Raw genomic sequence first — 20,000 nt, 5'->3', positions numbered from 1 at the left:
AAGTACCTACACTACCATGAGTTAGGTTTGTGCTAATCTGCAATTTAACAGCCTAGAAAACTATGCTGGGTCAAGTACATATGCTACCGTGAGTTAGCTTTGTGCTAATCTGAAACTAGACAGCATAGAAAACTAAGGGAAGTCAAGTACATACTTGATCTTATAACATACTGTCGCTAGATCACAGCATCCATAACACGCCGCTATGCTACGGGTTAGCTTTGCGCTAATCTGAGAGAGACGTACCTTCTGAGAGGAGGTCAGCAGGACTCGTCCGCCGTCCGACACGGTCGCAACTTTCTCCGCTAACAGCCTGGCCGCTAACGCCGCTACGGGTACGTCTAGCCGGTGGGCGTGGTCTTGTAGGGCGCTAACTGAAAAACACATACACACACATACACACACACACACACACCTTACAACCTGAGAATAACAGTCATTTAGCATTAGCTCTTATCCAGAGCTGCTTATACAGGTTACAGTTTTATCCGTTTATACAGCTGGATATTTACTCATTAAATTACATTACATTATTAGCCTTTAGCCCCTGCTCATTATATTACATTACATTATTAGCGTTTAGCCCCTGCTCATTACATTACATTACATTATTAGCCTTTAGCCCCTGCTCATTACATTACATTACATTATTAGCCTTTAGCCCCTGCTCATTACATTACATTACATTATTAGCGTTTAGCCCCTGCTCATTACATTACATTACATTATTAGCGTTTAGCCCCTACTCATTACTTTACATTACATTATTAGCGTTTAGCCCCTACTCATTACATTACATTACATTATTGGCATTTAGCATCATGGGAAATGTAGTCCCGTTACATTACATTACATTATTAGCATTTAGCCCCCTCCCTTTACCCAGGAGAGCGCGTCCGAGACTCGACCCCACAGCCGGCACGGCGTCCGTTCCGGCGCGGTCCTCCCGGGGCGGGACCCTCTCTCCCGCCGGCGCGGGGCGCCGCGCTTCTCCCGGAGCCCGACTCACCTGGCGGAGAGGGGAGGGGGGGGGAGAACCCGTCACGCGCCGGGACAGGAGCTTGGAGACGCTTCTCTTTCTTCATGTTTTGTCATTATTTGGATCAATGAAGTATTATCTATCTATCTATCTATCTATCTGTCTATCTATCTGTCTATCTATCTGTCTATCTATCTATCTGTCTATCTATCTGTCTATCTATCTATCTATCTATCTATCTATCTATCTATCTGTCTGTCTATCTATCTATCTGTCTATCTATCTGTCTATCTGTCTATCTATCTATCTATCTATCTGTCTATCTATCTATCTATCTGTCTGTCTATCTATCTGTCTGTCTATCTATCTATCTATCTATCTATCTGTCTATCTATCTATCTATCTATCTATCTATCTATCTGTCTATCTATCTGTCTATCTATCTGTCTGTCTATCTATCTATCTATCTATCTGTCTGTCTATCTATCTATCTATCTATCTATTTGTCTATCTGTCTATCTATCTATCTATCTATCTGTCTGTCTATCTATCTATCTATCTATCTATCTGTCTATCTATCTGTCTATCTATCTATCTGTCTGTCTATCTATCTATCTATCTATCTATCTATCTATCTGTCTATCTATCTGTCTATCTATCTATCTGTCTATCTATCTATCTGTCTATCTGTCTATCTATCTGTCTATCTATCTATCTATCTATCTATCTATCTATCTGTCTGTCTATCTATCTGTCTCTCTCTCTCTCCCTCTCCCTCTCCCTCCCTCTCTCTCTCTCTCTCTCTCTCTCCCTCTCTCTCTCTCTCCCTCTCTCTCTCTCTCTCTCCCTCCCTCCCTCCCTCTCTCCCTACCTCCTCCAGCAGGGCCCTCAGGTCCTGGTGTCGGTTCAGGAGCCGCAGCGCCTCCTCCCGGACGCCCTCCTCCTCCTCCTCCTCCCGGTCCCGCTTCCTCCCGCGGCGGGGCGCTAGGGCGACCGCAACACGACCGTAACGCGACCGCAGGGCGACCGCCGCACGGCAGCAACCCGGCCGCAGCACGCTAGCGGGGCGGCTACAGTACGACCGCAACACGACCGAAACAAGGCCAAAACACGATCGTACCGCGGCGACCGTAAGCTGGCAACACGACCGCAATTTAACCGCACTACGACCACGGCACGGCCGCGGCACAAAAGCAGCTGGGCTACAATACGACCGCAGTGGGACTGCAATCTGAGTTCAGCGGGAAAAGCAACAGGGCCGCAACGCGACCGCAACTCGACCACAACCTGGCCGCAACACAAAAAGCAACATGACCGCGATACGAACACATTGTGGCCGTAACACAAAAGGATTACGACCGCAGTATGACCATAACGCAGAAGCAACATGACTGTACTATGACCGCAGTATGACCACGACACAAAAGGAACATGAGCACAATCTGACCGTAACTCAAACGCAGTATGACCGCAATATGACAAAGCAACATGACTGTACTATGACCGCAATATGACCACGACACGAAAGGAACGACCACAATCTGACCATAACTCAAAAGCAGTATTGACCGCAATATGACAAAGCAACATGACTGTACTATGACCGCAATATGACCACGACACGAAAGGAACGACCACAATCTGACCGTAACTCAAAAGCAGTATGACCGCAATATGACAAAGCAACATGACTGTACTATGACCGCAGTATGACCACGACACAAAAGAAACATGAGCAATCTGACCGTAACTCAAACACAGTATGACCGCAATATGACAAAGCAACATGACTGTACTATGACCGCAATATGACCACGACACGAAAGGAACGACCACAATCTGACCGTAACTCAAAAGCAGTACGACCGCAATATGACGGCAATATGACTCAAACACGAAATGATTATGACCACAATATGACCTCAATACAAAAGCAACATGACCGCAATATGACTGTAATACAAAAGCAACATGACCGCAATGTGACCGTAACGCAAAAGCAAAATGACCACAATATGACCATAATACAAAAGCAACATGACCACAATGTGACCACAACATTACAGTAGCCTAGCCTCAACCCAAAAGGAACATGACCACAATCTGACCGTAACTCAAAAGCAGTACGACCACAATATGACAGCAATATGACTCTAACACGAAATGATTATGACCACAATATGACCTCAATACAAAAGCAAGATGACCACAAGGTGACCACAACATTACAGTAGCCTAGCCTCAACCCAAAAGGAACATGACCGTAATATGGCTGCAATATGACCGCAACAAGGAAGCGACATGACCACAATATGACCATATCACAAAAGAAACATGACCACAATATGACATTATCACAAAAGCAACATGACCACAATATGACCATATCACGAAAGCATCAGGACCGCGACATGACCATAAGGTGACTGTAATAGGACCGCAAGTTCTAGCATATTGCTACATTGTATTACATTAAATTATTAGCATTTAGCCCCTGCTCATTAAATTACATTACATTATTAGCATTTAGCCCCTGCACATCACATTACATTATTAGCATGTAGCCGCTTCACATTACATTACATCATTAGCATGTAGCCGCTTCACATTACATTACATTACATCATTAGCATTTAGCCCCTGCTCATTACATTACATTATTAGCATTTAGCCGCTTCACATTACATTACATTACATTATTAGCATGTAGCCGCTTCACATTACATTACATTATTAGCATGTAGCCCCTGCTCATTACATTACACTACATTTTTAGCATTTAGCATCAGCTCTCATCCAGAGCTGCTTGCACAGTTAGCTTACCGAGCAGAGCCGAGAGAGACGCCCTGGCAGCGGTCGCCGGGACCCCGGAGGCGTCCAGAGACATCCCCGCCCCCCCTTCCCCTCTCTCTCTTCCCCAAAACCAAAAAACCGTCCGGGTATTAGCCTAGCTACTTATCCGGGACTTGTCCGGTAGCCGGGCGTTAGCTCGACCGCTAACACCCTCAGCAAAGCGAATGAGATGAAGTTAGCCTGGCTAGTTAGCCTCCCTTGCTACTACACTGATTAGTTAGTCTAGTTTAGGGAATAAAACGTTTATTTTTTTATGTATTATTGTTGATTTTTGCAAAGATATTGCGGATGTTTTATGAATTTTAGGCGTAAATCTTGCGATATTAGCGATAATCGCGACATAAACCTGCGGGAAAACGCGTTTTCGGTGACATTTTAGCCGCTGCGCGGCTAACAGCTCAATGGAGAGGTTTTCTGAATGGTTAGCCTAGCCCGCTCGCTTTCTCTCTTCCGCCTTCGCGCTCTTTCGTGTGATTGGTTTGACGTCATTCTCCTCCAGCCAACGGGAGAGTGAGGGGCGGAGAAACCCTCCCGCGTCCCGGCGTCATGAGGAGAGCGGAGGCGCCGATCCGGCCACCGGTTTTGACCAATGAGCTCTTCGCAAAACGCTTTTCTCCCACATCATTGGGCAAAAACGCGGAAGTGAACCGCCCCACCTTTAACGTTCTCGCTTTCTATTGGCGAATTTGACCCGTCACTCAAAAAACCAGGAAGTGCTCGGCCGTGTTTACATCGCTGCCGCGGAATGTGAACGACTCCTAATAGCTTACGGTTTGTTCTTTTTATGAATGTTTTTATGAATTATTATAAATTGTACAATAAATTATTAAGCGAAAGTAAGAAAAGAAACATAAATATCAGGAAAAATAATAAATAATAAACCAGAAACGTCGCATTTTTGTAAAAGATTCCGCCAGAATAGCTGGTTATATTGGTTCCAATCTGATTCATTATTTCAGTTTATGGCTTTATGATGAGCTGTATTATATTAATATTTTCATATTCATAACATACACAGAAATTTAAGATGGTTCTGGGTTCGAGAAGGAACTGAGGGCTCGGAAATTATGCTTTTTAATGCGGTTTAAGCTTCGCCCCCCCCAGTTTTAGAAACATATGTATAGAGATATATATATTTATAGTTATGGATTTATGATATGTGACGTCATCATAATCATAAACGCCACGATCCGAGTGACGTTGACGTGGACGTGGTTCGGTTCGGTTGTTGTTTCGCTACGGGGGGGGTTTGGATCGGTTGTAGTAACGGTTGGTCTGGGTGTGTGTGTGTGTGTGTGTGTGTGTGTGTGTGTGTGTGTGTGTGTGTGTGTGTGTGTGTGTGTGTGTGTAGGTGTGTGTGTGTGTGTGTGTGAGGGGCGATGGGGAACACGGACAGCGCCGTGGTCCAGAAGCGGATGGTCCGGTTCCGACCCGACGAGCGCCCGGCGGTGGAGGGCGCCTGCGACCGGCTGCTGGGCGCCGGGAAGGTCCTGAGCCTGGACGCTGTTAAGGTGGGAATCGAACCTTATTAGCATTTAGCCCCTGCTCATTACATTACATTATATTATTAGCCTTTAGCCCCTGCTCATTACATTACATTATATTATTAGCCTTTAGCCCGTACTCATTACATTACATTATATTATTAGCCTTTAGCCCCTGCTCATTACATTACATTACATTATTAGCGTTTAGCCCCTGCTCATTACATTACATTACATTATTAGCGTTTAGCCCCTACTCATTACATTACATTATATTATTAGCCTTTAGCCCCTGCTCATTACATTACATTACATTATTAGCGTTTAGCCCCTGCTCATTACATTACATTATATTATTAGCATTTAGCCCCTGCTCATTACATTACATTATTAGCGTTTAGCCCGTACTCATTACATTACATTACATTATTAGCCTTTAGCCCCCGCTCATTACATTACATTACATTATTAGCATTTAGCCCCTGCTCATTACATTACATTATATTATTAGCCTTTAGCCCGTACTCATTACATTACATTATATTATTAGCCTTTAGCCCCTGCTCATTACATTACATTACATTATTAGCGTTTAGCCCCTGCTCATTACATTACATTACATTATTAGCGTTTAGCCCCTACTCATTACATTACATTATATTATTAGCCTTTAGCCCCTACTCATTACATTATATTATTAGCCTTTAGCCCCTGCTCATTACATTACATTATATTATTAGCGTTTAGCCCCTGCTCATTACATTACAGTACATAATTAGCATTTAGCCCCTACTCATTACATTACATTACATTATTAGCGTTTAGCCCCTGCTCATTACATTATATTACATTATTAGCATTTAGCATTAGCTCTTATCCAGAGCAACTTCCAGCACAAGGGAACATAAGTGTATCATTAATTATTGTGCATTTAGCATTAATTATTAGATATTATAATTAATTTTGTGGCATTTAGCTTAATTAATGGGTATTATAATTAGGCTAATTTTTCAGCTAATTAGCATTAATTATTGGGTATTCATTTTTGAGCTAGTTTGAGTTAATTATTGGGTATTATACTTAATTATTGAACTAATTAGCATTAATTATTGGGTATTATAATTAATTTTGTGGGTATTTAGCGTTCCTTATTGGGTATTATAATTAGGCTAATTTTTGAGCTAATTAGCATTAATTATTGGGTATTATAATTCATTTTGGGGGTATTTAGCGTTAATTATTGGGTATTATACTTAATCATTGAACTAATTAGCATTAATTATCGGGTATCGTAATTAATTTTGGGGGTATTTAGCGTTTAGCGGACGCTCTTATACAGAACGACTGGTAACTGGTCGACAGAGCGTTTAAGAGGGTATCGTTAGCCTGTTTAGCGGAAGGTAACGGTGTCGCGTCCCGAGTTTTAGCCGAATTCGTTACCCATACCGGTGTGTTTAGGCGTCGATGGCGGGCGTGGCCTCGGCCTCCATGGCCGAGAGGGTGCACCGGGCGATTCGGAGGACCAATGGGGGCGCGGCGACGCCCCCGGGCGGGGCCAGCCGGGAGCAGCTGCTGGTGTTCCTAGCGGACGTGCTACGCGGGACGGCGGAGGAGCGGGCGCCGGCGGTGGCGGCGATGGCCGCGCCCGCCGAGGGGGCGGGGCGGGGCGCGGTCGCCGCGGACGACGTCAGAGAGGTACGCCCCCGGTTACGGTATCGGGGGGGGGGGGGGTTTTAGCGTTAGCTAGTGAGCGGGTTAGCGAGCGCGTGAGGTAGTGGGTTAGCGAGGGTGGTGAGCCTGTGAGTTAGGGAGTGAGTTAGGTAATGAGTGAATGAGTGGGCTAGTGAGTGAGTTAGTAAATGAGTTAGCGAGTTAGTGGGTTAGGGAATTACGGAGTCGCTGAGTTGATGAGTCAGTGAGTTACTGAGCTACTTGGTGAGTGAGTTAGCGAGTAAGTGAGTGACTTAGTAATTGAGTTAGCAAGTAAATGAGTGAGTGAGTTAGTGAGTTAGGGAATTACTGAGTTGATGAGTCAGTGAGTTACTGAGTTACTTGGTGAGTGAGTTAGTTAGAAAATTAGTGTTACTGAGTCAGTGAGTGAGTTAGGTAATGAGTGAGTTATCAAGTTAGTGAGTGAGTTAGTAAATGAGTCAACAAGTGAGTGAGTGAGTTAGGGAATTAATGAGTTAGTGAGTGAATGAGTGAGTTACTGAGTGACTGAGTTACGAAGTGAGTTAGTGAGTTAGTTGGGATTATTATTATAGCAAGTGAGTGAGTGAGTTATTGAGTTTGTGAATTAGCGAGTCAGTTAGTGAGTGAGTTACTGAGTGAGTGAGTTAGCGAGTTAGTGAGTGAGTTAGCAAATGAGTTAGCAAGAAAGTGAGTTAGTGACTTAGTGAATTAGTGAGTTAGTGAGTGAGATTGTGAGTCAGTTAGTGAGTTGGTGAGTTATGTGAGTGACCTATTGAACGAGTGAATAAGTGAGTGAGTTACGGAATTAGTGAGTTGGTGGGCGAGTGAGCGGGTTAGTGAGTTAGTGAATGAGCACGTTAGCGAGTGGGTGAGTTAGTGAGTGGGTGAGAGAGTGAGTTAGGGAGTCAGTGAGTGAGTCACTGAGTTAGTGAGCGGGTTAGTGAGTTAGTGAATGAGTAAGTTAGCGAGTGAGTTACTGAGCTAGTGAGTGAGCTAATGAGTGAGTGAGTTATTGAGCGAGTCACTGAGTTAGCGAGCGCGTTTCGCAGTTTCTGGAAGACCTCGTCTCGGCGGCGATACAGACGTTGACCTCCAGGGGCCGTCTGAGAGGGTGGAGGCCGGACCGCATGGGGGACGGCGCGGGAAGGGTTAAGCTGTTAGCCGAGCAGCTTAGCTCGGAGCTAAAGGTCACAGGTGAGTAAGGGTGAGGGGTTAGGTGTTAGGATTTAGGTTAGAGGTTAGCATTTGGGTTAGGGGTTAGTTTTAGGGTTACAGTTAAGGGTTAGGGGTTAGCGGTTAACATTAATGTTAGGGGTTAGGATTTAGGTTAGTGGTTAGCATTAGGGTTAGGGGTTAGTTTCTGGGTTAGAGTTAAAGGTTAGGGGTTAGCGGTAAGCGTTAATGTTAGGGGTTAGGGTTAGGGGTCAGGATTTAGGTTAGTGGTTAGGGTTAGGGGATAGTTTTTGGGTTAGAGTTAAAGGTTAGGGGTTAGAGGTTTGCGATTAGCATTAATGTTAGGGGTTAGCATTAGGGGGTTAGGGGTTAGCGGTTAACATTAATGTTAGGGGTTAGGGTTAGGGGTTAGGATTTAGGTTAGTGGTTAGCGTTAGGGTTAGGGGTTAGTTTTTGGGTTAGATTTAAGGGTTAGGGGTTAGCAGTTAGCATTAATGTTAGGGGTAAGGGTTTGGGTTAGCAGTTAGCATTAGGGTTGGGGTTTAGTTTTAAGGTTAGAGTTAAGGGTTAGGGTTAGGGGTTAGCAGTTAGCATTAATGTCAGGGATTAGCATTAGGGGGTTAAGGGTTAGCATTAGGGTTAGGGGTTAGCAGTTAGCATTAACGTTAGGGGCTAGGGTTTGGGTTAGTGGTTAGCATTAGGGTTAGGGGTTAGTTTTAGGGTTAGAGTTAAGGGTTAGAGGTTAGCAGTTAGCATTAATGTCAGGGGTTAGCATTAGGGGTTCAGGGGTTAGCGTCAGGGTTAGGGGGTTAGCGTTAGGGACCCAACGCTAACCTGCCCCCCCCCCCCCCCACAGACCAGGGCGCCTGCGACATCCCGGCCGTCGAGGACTGGCTCTTCCGCACCCCCGCCGTCGCCCTCCACCTCGACCTCGTCACCTCCGAGGGGCTGGGGGTTCGGATCCCGTCCCGGGCCCCGCCGGAGCTCCTCCCCCCGTGCGGGGCCGCGCCCTGGGCCGAGCTCCGAACCCTCCTGGACCTCCCCCTCCTGATGTTCCTCGCCCCCCACCTCCCGGACGCCGGCGCCGCGCCCTGGAGGCTGCTGTTCTCGACCCGCGTCCACGGCGAGAGCTTCACCCGCCTGGTTTCGGGCTGCGCCCGCCGGGGCCCCAGCGTCCTCCTGGCGCGGGACTCCCGGGGCTACGAGTTCGGGGGGTTCGCATCCCAGAGCTGGGACGCCAAGCCGCAGTTCCAGGGTGAGGCATCTGAGGGGTCGAACCCCCGGCGCGAAGCTCTGTCGCGTTTAGCCGTCGTTTAGCGTTAGCTGTTATCCGTAGCCGTTTACACGGGTTACAGTTTTATCCGTTTATACAGCGGGAATAGAACCAGCGAGCTTCCGGTTACGAGCCCCTACTCATTACATTACATTATTAGCGTTTAGCCCCCGCTCATTACATTACATTATTAGCATTTAGCCCCTGCTCATTACATTACATTATTAGCGTTTAGCCCCTGCTCATTGCATTACATTACATTATTAGCGTTTAGCCCCTGCTCATTGCATTACATTACATTATTAGCCTTTAGCCCCTGCTCATTACATTACATTACATTATTAGCCTTTAGCGTTAGCTCTTATCCAGAGCCGCTTACACAGGTTACAGTTTTACCCGTTTATACAACTGGGTATTTACAGTGCCTTAGCGGTGGGTGGGGGGCATCAAACCGGCAACCTTCCGGTTACGAGCTATTTCCCACCAGGGGGCCTTACTTTATCGGCGAGTCTCTAAGGCTACGTTCAACCTGTGACCCTGTGATAAGCGCTAACGCTAAACGCTAATAATGTAATGTATTGCAATGAGCAGGGGCTAAACGCTAATAATGTAATGTAATGTAATGAGCAGGGGCTAAAGGCTAATAATGCAATGTAATGTAATGAGTAGGGGCTAAAGGCTAATAATATAATGTAATGTAATGAGCAGGGGCTAAACGCTAATAATGTAATGTAATGTAATGAGCAGGGGCTAAAGGCTAATAATGTAATGTATTGTAATGAGCAGGGGCTAAACGCTAATAATGTAATGTATTGTAATGAGCGGGGGCTAAAGGCTAATAATATAATGTAATGTAATGAGCAGGGGCTAAAGGCTAATAATGTAATGTAATGTAATGAGCGGGGGCTAAATGCTAATAATGTAATGTAATGTAATGAGCAGGGGCTAAAGGCTAATAATATAATGTAATGTAATGAGCAGGGGCTAAACGCTAATAATGCAATGTAATGTAATGAGCGGGGGCTAAATGCTAATAATGTAATGTAATGTAATGAGCAGGGGCTAAACGCTAATAATGTAATGTATTGTAATGAGCGGGGGCTAAAGGCTAATAATGTAATGTAATGTAATGAGCAGGGGCTAAATGCTAATAATGTAATGTAATGTAATGAGCGGGGGCTAAAGGCTAATAATGTAATGTAATGTAATGAGCGGGGGCTAAAGGCTAATAATGTAATGTAATGTAATGAGCGGGGGCTAAACGCTAATAATGTAATGTAATGTAATGAGCAGGGGCTAAATGCTAATAATGTAATGTAATGTAATGAGCGGGGGCTAAAGGCTAATAATATAATGTAATGTAATGAGCAGGGGCTAAACGCTAATAATGTAATGTATTGTAATGAGCGGGGGCTAAAGGCTAATAATGTAATGTAATGTAATGAGCAGGGGCTAAATGCTAATAATGTAATGTAATGTAATGAGCGGGGGCTAAAGGCTAATAATGTAATGTAATGTAATGAGCAGGGGCTAAAGGCTAATAATGTAATGTAATGTAATGAGCGGGGGCTAAATGCTAACAGTGTAACCTCTCCACGCAGGGGACTCCCGGTGCTTTCTGTTCTCGGCCCGCCCCTCTCTGCGGGTGTACACCTGCACCGGGTACAACCAGCACTACATGTACCTGAACCAGGGTCAGCAGACCATGCCCAACGGCCTGGTGAGCGGCTCCGGGGGACTGATCCCGGGTCAGCCGGTCGGGACCCCGGCCGATTCTGTAGGGAAAGTGTGGGAGATTGGGAGTGTGGGAGAGTTAGTGGGTTAGTGGGTTAGTGAGTGAGTGAGTGGGTTGGTGAGTTAGAGGGTTAGTGGGTTAGTGGGTTAGTGAGTGAGTGAGGGGGCGAGTGAGTGAGTTAGAGGGTTAGTGGGTTAGTGAGTGAGTGGGTTAGTGAGTGAGTGGGTTGGTGAGTTAGAGGGTTAGTGAGTTAGTGGGTTAGTGAGTGAGTGAGGGGGCGAGTGAGTGAGTTAGTGGGTTAGTGAGTGAGTTAGAGGGTTAGTGGGTTAGTGAGTGAGTGAGGGGGCGAGTGAGTGAGTTAGTGGGTTAGTGAGTGAGTTAGAGGGTTAGTGGGTTAGTGAGTGAGTGAGGGGGCGAGTGAGTGAGTTAGTGGGTTAGTGAGTGAGTTAGAGGGTTAGTGGGTTAGTGAGTGAGTGAGGGGGCGAGTGAGTGAGTTATTGGGTTAGTGGGTTAGTGAGTGAGTTAGGGGGTGAGTGAGTTAGTGGGTTAGTGAGTTAGAGGGTTAGTGGGTTAGTGGGTTAGTGAGTTAGTTAGGGGCTGAGTGAGTGAGTTAGTGAGTGGGTTAGTGATTAAATTAGTGAGTTAGCGGGTGAGTGAGTTAGTGGGTTAGTGAGTTAGTTAGGGGCTGAGTGAGTGAGTTAGTGAGTGGGTTAGTGATTAAATTAGTGAGTTAGCGGGTGAGTGAGTTAGTGGGTTAGTGAGTTAGTTAGGGGCTGAGTGAGTGAGTTAGTGAGTGGGTTAGTGATTAAATTAGTGAGTTAGTGGGTTAGTGAGTTAGTGGGTTAGTGAGTTAGTTAGGGGCTGAGTGAGTGAGTTAGTGAGTGGGTTAGTGATTAAATTAGTGAGTTAGTGGGTTAGTGAGTTAGTTAGGGGCTGAGTGAGTGAGTTAGTGAGTGGGTTAGTGATAAAGTTAGTGAGTTAGTGGGTTAGTGAGTTAGTGAGGGGGCGAGTGAGTTAGTGAGTGGGTTAGTGATAAAGTTAGTGAGTTAGTGGGTTAGTGAGTTAGTGAGGGGGCGAGTGAGTTAGTGAGTGGGTTAGTGATAAAGTTAGTGAGTTAGTGGGTTAGTGAGATAGTGAGGGGGCGAGTGAGTGAGAGAGTGAGTGGGTTAGTGTTTAAGGTAGTGAGTTAGTGGGTGAGTGAGTTAGTGGGTTATTGAGTGGGTAACGGGGTGAGTGAGTTAGTGAGAGAGTGAGTGAGTGAGTTTGTAAGTTAGTGAGTTAGTGAGCTAGTGAATGAGTGAGTTAACAAGTGAGTGAGTTAGTAAATGAGTTAGCAAGTAAGTGAGCGGGTAAGTTAGTGAGTTAGTGGGTTAGTCAGTTAGTGGGTGAGTGAGTGAGTTATGGAGTGAGTCAGTGGGGGAGTGAATGAGTGGGTTAGTAAGTTAGTGAGTGAATGAGTGATTGAGTTAGTGAGTTAATGAGTGAGTGAGTGAGTTAGTGAGTGAGTCAGTGAGTTACTTCCATAGTAATTATTAATAATATATCTTGAGAGCGCTGTATCATTTGATAGCTAGCGCTATCTAGCGCTAATACATAACATGCTAGCAGTATGTATCCGAAACAAGTATCCACCAAGCTAACATACCGTCTGCGACTCGCTAACCGCAAGCAAATTACCTAGCAAGTAAACTTAGCTTAGCTTGCTAACTTAGCTTAGCGTGGCATACTCGTTAGCTCTCCCGGAAAGGGCGGCTAAGATACTCCTTTCTCTCCTCCCTCCTTCCGTCCCTCCCTCCCTCCGTCCCTCCCCCCTCTCCCCCCGCAGGGCATGGGCGGGCAGCTGGGCTACTTCGGCCTATGGCTGGACAGCGATTTCGGGCGGGGCCACAGCAGGGCGCGCCCGAAATGCACGACCTACGGCAGCCCCCAGCTCTCGGGGGAGGAGGAGTTCGTCCTGGACGCTTTGGAGGTCTGGGGCGTGGGCCAGCCGCCGGAGAGCCAGCAGGTGAGCGGGTCAGTCAGTGGGTGAGCGGGTTGGTGAGTGGGTTAGTGAGTGAGTTAGTAAATGAGCTAGCGAGTGAGAGAGTGAGTGAGTTGATGAGTTAGTGTGTGAGTGGGTTCGTGAGGAAGTTAGTAAATGAGTTAGCAAGTAAGAGAGTGGCTGAGTGTGTGAGTGGGTTCGTGGGTGAGTTAGTAAATGAGTTAGCGAGTAAGAGAGTGAGTGAGTCAGTGAGTGAGTGGGTTAGTGAGTGCGTGGGTTAATGAGTTAGCGAGTGAGTTACTGAGCGAGTGAGATATTGAGTGAGTTAGGGATTGACTTACTGAATTATTGGGTGAGTTAGAGAGTCAGTGTGAGTGAGTTATTTAGTGATTTAGCGAGTTAGTGATCTGATACATGAGTTAGCATGTAAGTGAGAGAGTTAGCGAGTGAGTTACTGACTCAGTGAGTTACTGAGTGAGCTGGTTAGTGATTGACTTACTGAGTTAGTGAGTGAGTTACTTAGCGAGTGAGTGAGTGAGTGAGTTAGCGAGTCAGTGAGTGAGTTAGCAGGTAAGTGAGCCGGTTTGATGACTCAGTTGAGCGCTTCTGTCCAATGAGAAGAGAATCTGATGACTTTTGTAACGCTTTGATGACCGTATTTCAGACCCAGAAAATAGAAATGCGATGAGTTTGATGACTTTTGGAACACTTTGATGACTCAGTTGAGTGCTTCTGTCCAATGAGAAGAGAGTGCGCTGACTTTTGCAACACTTTGTTGAGTGTGTTGTTGTCTATATATCAGACCCAGGAAGAAATCTGATGAGTCTGATGACTTTTGGAACACTTTGATGACTCAGTTGAGTGCTTCTGTCCAATGAGAAGAGAGTGCGCTGACTTTTGCAACACTTTGCTGAGTGTGTTGTTGTCTATATATCAGACCCAGGAAGAATTCTGATGAGTCTGATGACTTTTGGAACACTTTGATGACTCAGTTGAGTGCTTCTGTCCAATGAGAAGAGAGTGCGCTGACTTTTGCCACACTTTGTTGAGTGTGTTGTTGTCTATATATCAGACCCAGGAAGAATTCTGATGAGTCTGATGACTTTTGGAACACTTTGATGACTCAGTTGAGTGCTTCTGTCCAATGGGAAGAGAGTGCGCTGACTTTTGACGCGCTTTGTTGCAGGCACCAGTGAAGAGGAGCGTGCTGGACGCCGACCCGGAGACCCAGGCCATGATGGAGATGGCCGGGAAGACCCTCCACAGCCAGGGGCTGAGAGAGCCGGAGGAGGAGGAGTCATGAGAGGAGGGGCGGGGCTTGGGGAGAGAGGGGAGGGGCTTGTATGGAAAGGGGGAGGGGCTTATAGAGAGAAGGGAGGGGCTGTGGAGAGAGGGGAGGGCATTGTGGAGAAAGGAGAGGAGCTTATAGAGAGAGGGAAGGGGTTTGTAGAGAGAGGGGAGGGGCTTATTCAGAGAGGGGAGGGGTTTCGAGGAGGAGGGGAGGGGCTTAGAGAGGAGGGGAGGGGCTTATAGAGGAACAGGGGTGGACCGGAGACAGTGGGAGCGAATGAGAGGGGAGGTCCTTACAGAGAAAAGGGGAGTGGTTTAGGGAAAGTGGGAGGGGTACATAGTGAAAGGGTGGGCGGTTTATAGAAGAAGGGGAGGGGCTTGGTTGGCGAAGAGGAGTGGTTTAGGGAAGGTGGGAGGGGCTTAATTGAAAAGGGGGGGCTGGGTAGAGTGAGGGGAGGAGCTTATAGAGTAGGGGAGTGGCTTACAGATGGTGGGAGTGTCCAATGAGACAGTGAGAGTTACTGGGAGGGGAGGAGCTAAGAGGCAAAGGGAGGAGTTTGGAGAAGAATGGGAGTGGCTTAGCGACCGTGGGAGCGACTGAGAGGGGTGGGGCTTATTGGATGAATGGGAGGGGCTGGAAAGGGGGCGTGGTTAACAGAAAGCGGGTGTGGCCCATAGGGAAAGAGATGACCACAATGCTAATGCTAATTTTATCCGTTATCCCCCCGGCGCGAACACACAGGAGCCCTTAAGGGAATCTCGGATGTGTTTGCGTTTAGCGTTTCCCTTCCTGAAACCCGGTACCAGGTTGGATCTAGACCCCCTGACCGGGAGAGTGTCGCTGCTGTAGCGTGCCGAGAACTGACCCCGGATCAGTGCTATTAAAACGCGTCTTTTAAGACTGAATCTGCGGTATAATGTTACGCTGTTCTGGAGTTCGGTGTGGATTAAACTTGATTTGCTGTAACCCGGGTGTGTGTGGGGTCTCGTAATTTGTGGCTCAAAGATGAGATAATATATGCATAATATGTGCAAATATCTGGCCCATAACTCTGCGGGCATTTAAATATATTTTAATAATCATAATCTCTCCTTTAAAAATCGTAATCTATATTTTAATCATCATAATCTCTCCTTTAAAAATCATTATGTCTCCTTTGACAACCGTAATCTCTATTTTAATAATCATAATCTGTCCTTTAAAATTAGTAATATCTCCTTTAATAACCTTAATCTATATTTTAATAATCAAACTCTCGACTTTAATAACCGTAATCTTTCCTTTAAAAAGCACAATATCTTTTAATAACCCCAACACCTGCTTTAATAACGGTAATTTGTATTTCAGTTAGCAAAATCTCTTTCAAAATTGCTTATCTCCTTTAAAAATATAATTTCTCTTATAATAACGATAATCTCTCCTTTAATAACCTTAGTTAATGTTTTAATAGGCATAATCTCTATATTATGTCTCTTTTAAAAATGTTATAATCTCTCCTTTAATGACAAGCTCTTGTTTAATAACCTTCATTTCACCTTTAATACGCATAATAATTTAATAGGAATAATCATAACGTCTCCTGTAAAAGCGTAATCTCTCCTTTAATAAGCAGGGGCTAAACGCTAATAATGTAATGTAATGAGCAGGGGCTAAACGCTAATAATGTAATGTAATGTAATGAGCAGGGGCTAAACGCTAATAATGTAATGTAATGAGCAGGGGCTGAACGCTAACAATGTAACGTAACGTAACGGGACTACATTTCCCATGATGCTAAAATGCTAACGATGTAAAGCGAAGAAGGAGGGTATTGTAGAGGTGGGAAGTGGCCTCAAGGGGGCGCCGTTGCTACACGCTTGCAGTTAGACTCTACACTGATTCCGACACACAGTTTAAAATAATATTTTACACTATATTATATAATATAATATAATATAAAATATAATATAAAATGGCTAGTTTAACTTGTTTTCAACTTCCATCTATCTATCTATCTATCTATCTATCTATCTATCTGTCTGTCTATGTATCTATCTATCTATCTGTCTATCTATCTGTCTGTCTATGTATCTATCTATCGATCTGTCTATCTATCTATCTATCTATCTGTCTGTCTATCTATCTATCTGTCTGTCTATGTATCTATCTATCGATCTGTCTATCTATATCTATCTGTCTGTCTATCTATGTATCTATCTATCTATGTATCTATCTATCTATCTATCTATCTATCTATGTATCTATCTATCTATCTATCTGTCTATCTATCTATCTGTCTATGTATCTATCTATCTGTCTATCTATCTATCTGTCTATCTATCTATCTATCTATGTATCTATCTATCTATCTGTCTATCTATGTATCTATCTATCTATCTATCTGTCTATCTATCTATCTGTCTATCTATCTATGTATCTATCTGTCTATCTATGTATCTATCTATCTATCTATCTATCTGTCTATCTATGTATCTATCTATCTATCTATCTATCTATCTGTCTATCTATCTATCTGTCTATCTATCTATGTATCTATCTGTCTATCTATGTATCTATCTATCTATCTATCTATCTGTCTATCTATGTATCTATCTATCTATCTATCTGTCTATCTATCTATCTGTCTATCTATCTATGTATCTATCTGTCTATCTATGTATCTATCTATCTATCTGTCTATCTATCTATCTGTCTATCTATCTATCTATGTATCTATCTATCTATCTATGTATCTATCTATCTATCTATGTATCTGTCTATCTATCTATGTATCTATCTGTCTGTCTATCTATCTATCTATCTATCTGTCTATCTAATGTAAAAGACTTTAAAAGAAGCCTAAAAAAGGTCTAATCTACATACACATCCGTCCGAACCTTCGTTTCGCTCCTTTGTGTAACGGCGTCCTTTTAATACCCCATATCTAATAAAAAAAAACCTATTAATAATTAATAATAATCTAATAATTAATAATAATAATCCGCCTGGCTTGCACGTCGCTTCGGGTAAAAGCGTCCCACCAAAACGGGTGAGTGAATTATGAAACATAAATATCAGTCTGAACCCTTCGTTTCGCTCCTTCGTGTGACGTACGTCCTGTTAATATCTCATACCTAACATTAAATAAACCTATTAATAATTAATAATAACAATAATATCCGCCTCGAATAAGCGAATAAATGCCAAAGCAAATTAGGCTATCCGTCGTTCCGAGCCTGTTAGCATGTCAAACACGACCCGCCTCTGACCTCCTGCGGATTATTAATGTTTTAATAATTAATAATCGTTATTTGTTTTATATTAATCACATAGAGGTTTATTAAAGAGCCCCGACACGGGCGACGAGAGTCAAACGCGGGTCGTGTCTGATATGCTAACAGGCTAAGTACGACAAAAAAAACGTCCCTCAAAGAATTTATATTATATATATATATATATATATATTATATTATATTATTATTTATTGACTTTATCCCGACTTAAGTATCAAAATATCATTTTATACATTACGTTATTAGCGTTTAGCCCCTGCTCATTGCATTACATTACATTATTAGCATTTAGCCCCTACTCATTACATTACATTGCATTATTAGCATTTAGCCCCTGCTCATTAAATTACATTACGTTATTAGCCTTTAGCCCCTGCTCATTAAATTACATTACGTTATTAGCATATAGCATTAGCTCTTATCCAGAGCCGCTTACACAGGTTACGGTTTTACTCGTTCACACATATACAAACATTACTAAATGCTAATATTATTTATATAACATATATTTAGACAAACGTGTGTGTAGTTAGACTTTATTAATACACATAATTATATATATATTTAATATATACATAATTATGTATATATAAATTCTTTGAGGGACGTTTTTTTTTGTCGTACTTAGCCTGTTAGCATATCAAACACGACCCGCGTTTGACCCTCGTCGCCCGTGTCGGGGCTCTTTAATAAACCTCTACGTGATTAATATAAAACAAATAACGATGAATTATTAAAACATTAATAATCCGCAGGAGGTCAGAGGCGGGTCGTGTTTGATATGCTAACAGGCCCGGAACGACGGATAGCCTATTTGCTTTGGCATTTATTCGCTTATTCGAGGCGGATATTATTGTTATTATTATTAATTATTATTATTAATTATTAATAGGTTTATGTTAGATATGGGGTATTTAAAGGACGACGTTACACTAAGGAGCGAGACGGAGGATTAGACGGAGGTGTGTGTAGTCTTTTACATTGGATGGATGGATGGATGGATGGATAGATAGATAGATAGACAGGTAGATAGATAGACAGACAGACAGATAGATAGATAGATAGATAGACAGATAGATAGATAGATAGATAGATAGATGATACATAGATAGACAGATAGATACACAGATAGATAGATAGATAGACAGACAGACAGAGAGATAGATAGATAGATAGACAGACAGACAGAGAGATAGATAGATAGATAGACAGAGATGATAAATAGATAGATAGATAGACAGACAGATAGATAGATAGATAGATAGATAGATAGATAGACAGACAGATAGATAGATAGATAGATAGATAGACAGACAGATGATAGATAGACAGATAGATAGACAGACAGATAGATAGATAGATAGACAGACAGACAGAGAGATAGATAGACAGACAGACAGATGATAAATAGATAGATAGATAGATAGACAGACAGACAGATAGATAGATAGACAGATAAATAGACAGATATATAGATAGACAGATAGATAGATAGATAGACAGACAGACAGAGAGATAGATAGATAGACAGACAGATAGATAGATAGATAGATAGATAGACAGACAGATGATAGATAGATAAATAGACAGATAGATAGACAGAGAGATAGATAGATAGACAGATAAATAGATAGATAGACAGATAGATAGACAGAGAGATAGATAGACAAGCAGATAGATAGATAGATAGAGAGATAGATAGATATCCCTTCTGGTTAGTTTGCGTCCCCCGAGGGGAGATTCTGAGGCACACGCTCTCACAACCCGCCATCAAACCAGACCCCTTCCGATCAAAAACCCCGGGCTTCAAACCAGACCCTCTTCCGGTCCCAAACGCAGACTGCATACCAAGCCTCTTCCGGTGCGAACCCAGGCTTTAACCCGGGCGGTTTCCTCCGGTTGGTTTGCGTCCCCCTGAGGGGAGATTGCGAGACACACGGTCTCAGTTTACTCCAGAGCAGGAAACTCGACTCCGGCGTATCTGGGTCAGAGCGCTTCGCCCCTGAACCGGCGGGATCTGAACCCTCCCCCCGAGCCGCCGATGGGTCAGAGGGAGTGTTTTTTTACCCCGCCGGGGGAATCGAACCGGCGACCCTGCTCATTATATTACCTTACATTATTAGCGTTTAGCCCCTACTCATTATATTACATTACATTATTAGCATTTAGCCCCTACTCATTATATTACATTACATTATTAGCATTTAGCCCCTGCTCATTACATTACATTACATTATTAGCCTTTAGCCCCAGCTCATTACATTACA

General features: G+C 43.8%; 2 protein-coding genes across 2 annotated transcripts in view; one reads left to right on the top strand and one right to left on the bottom strand.

The window, feature by feature from the left end:
• Window positions 1–3,866, bottom strand: part of LOC118782215 (Fanconi anemia group A protein-like) — a 49,492-nt gene extending 45,626 nt beyond the window's left edge. The window contains exons 1-4 of the mRNA XM_036535516.1: window positions 3,803–3,866; window positions 1,851–1,963; window positions 883–1,009; window positions 247–374 (exon numbers count right to left, since the gene is read on the bottom strand). Of these exons, the coding sequence (XP_036391409.1) occupies window positions 247–374; window positions 883–1,009; window positions 1,851–1,963; window positions 3,803–3,866 (432 nt within the window). The remainder of the gene's footprint in view (window positions 1–246; window positions 375–882; window positions 1,010–1,850; window positions 1,964–3,802) is intronic.
• A 686-nt stretch (window positions 3,867–4,552) lies between these two features.
• Window positions 4,553–14,477, top strand: meak7 (MTOR associated protein, eak-7 homolog). Its single transcript, XM_036535501.1, has 8 exons — window positions 4,553–4,603; window positions 5,184–5,343; window positions 6,775–7,011; window positions 8,058–8,202; window positions 9,038–9,436; window positions 11,056–11,174; window positions 13,015–13,194; window positions 14,357–14,477. The coding sequence occupies exons 2-8, from the start codon at window positions 5,212–5,214 to the stop codon at window positions 14,471–14,473; spliced, it is 1,329 nt and encodes a 442-aa protein (XP_036391394.1). The 5' UTR covers window positions 4,553–4,603; window positions 5,184–5,211; the 3' UTR covers window positions 14,474–14,477.
• The last annotated feature ends 5,523 nt before the right edge of the window (window positions 14,478–20,000 follow it).

The sequence above is a fragment of the Megalops cyprinoides genome, chromosome 8 (genome assembly GCF_013368585.1).
Source record: "Megalops cyprinoides isolate fMegCyp1 chromosome 8, fMegCyp1.pri, whole genome shotgun sequence".
In the NCBI taxonomy this organism is placed as follows: Eukaryota; Metazoa; Chordata; class Actinopteri; order Elopiformes; family Megalopidae; genus Megalops; species Megalops cyprinoides.
This window is presented reverse-complemented; position numbering and strand designations above follow the sequence as displayed.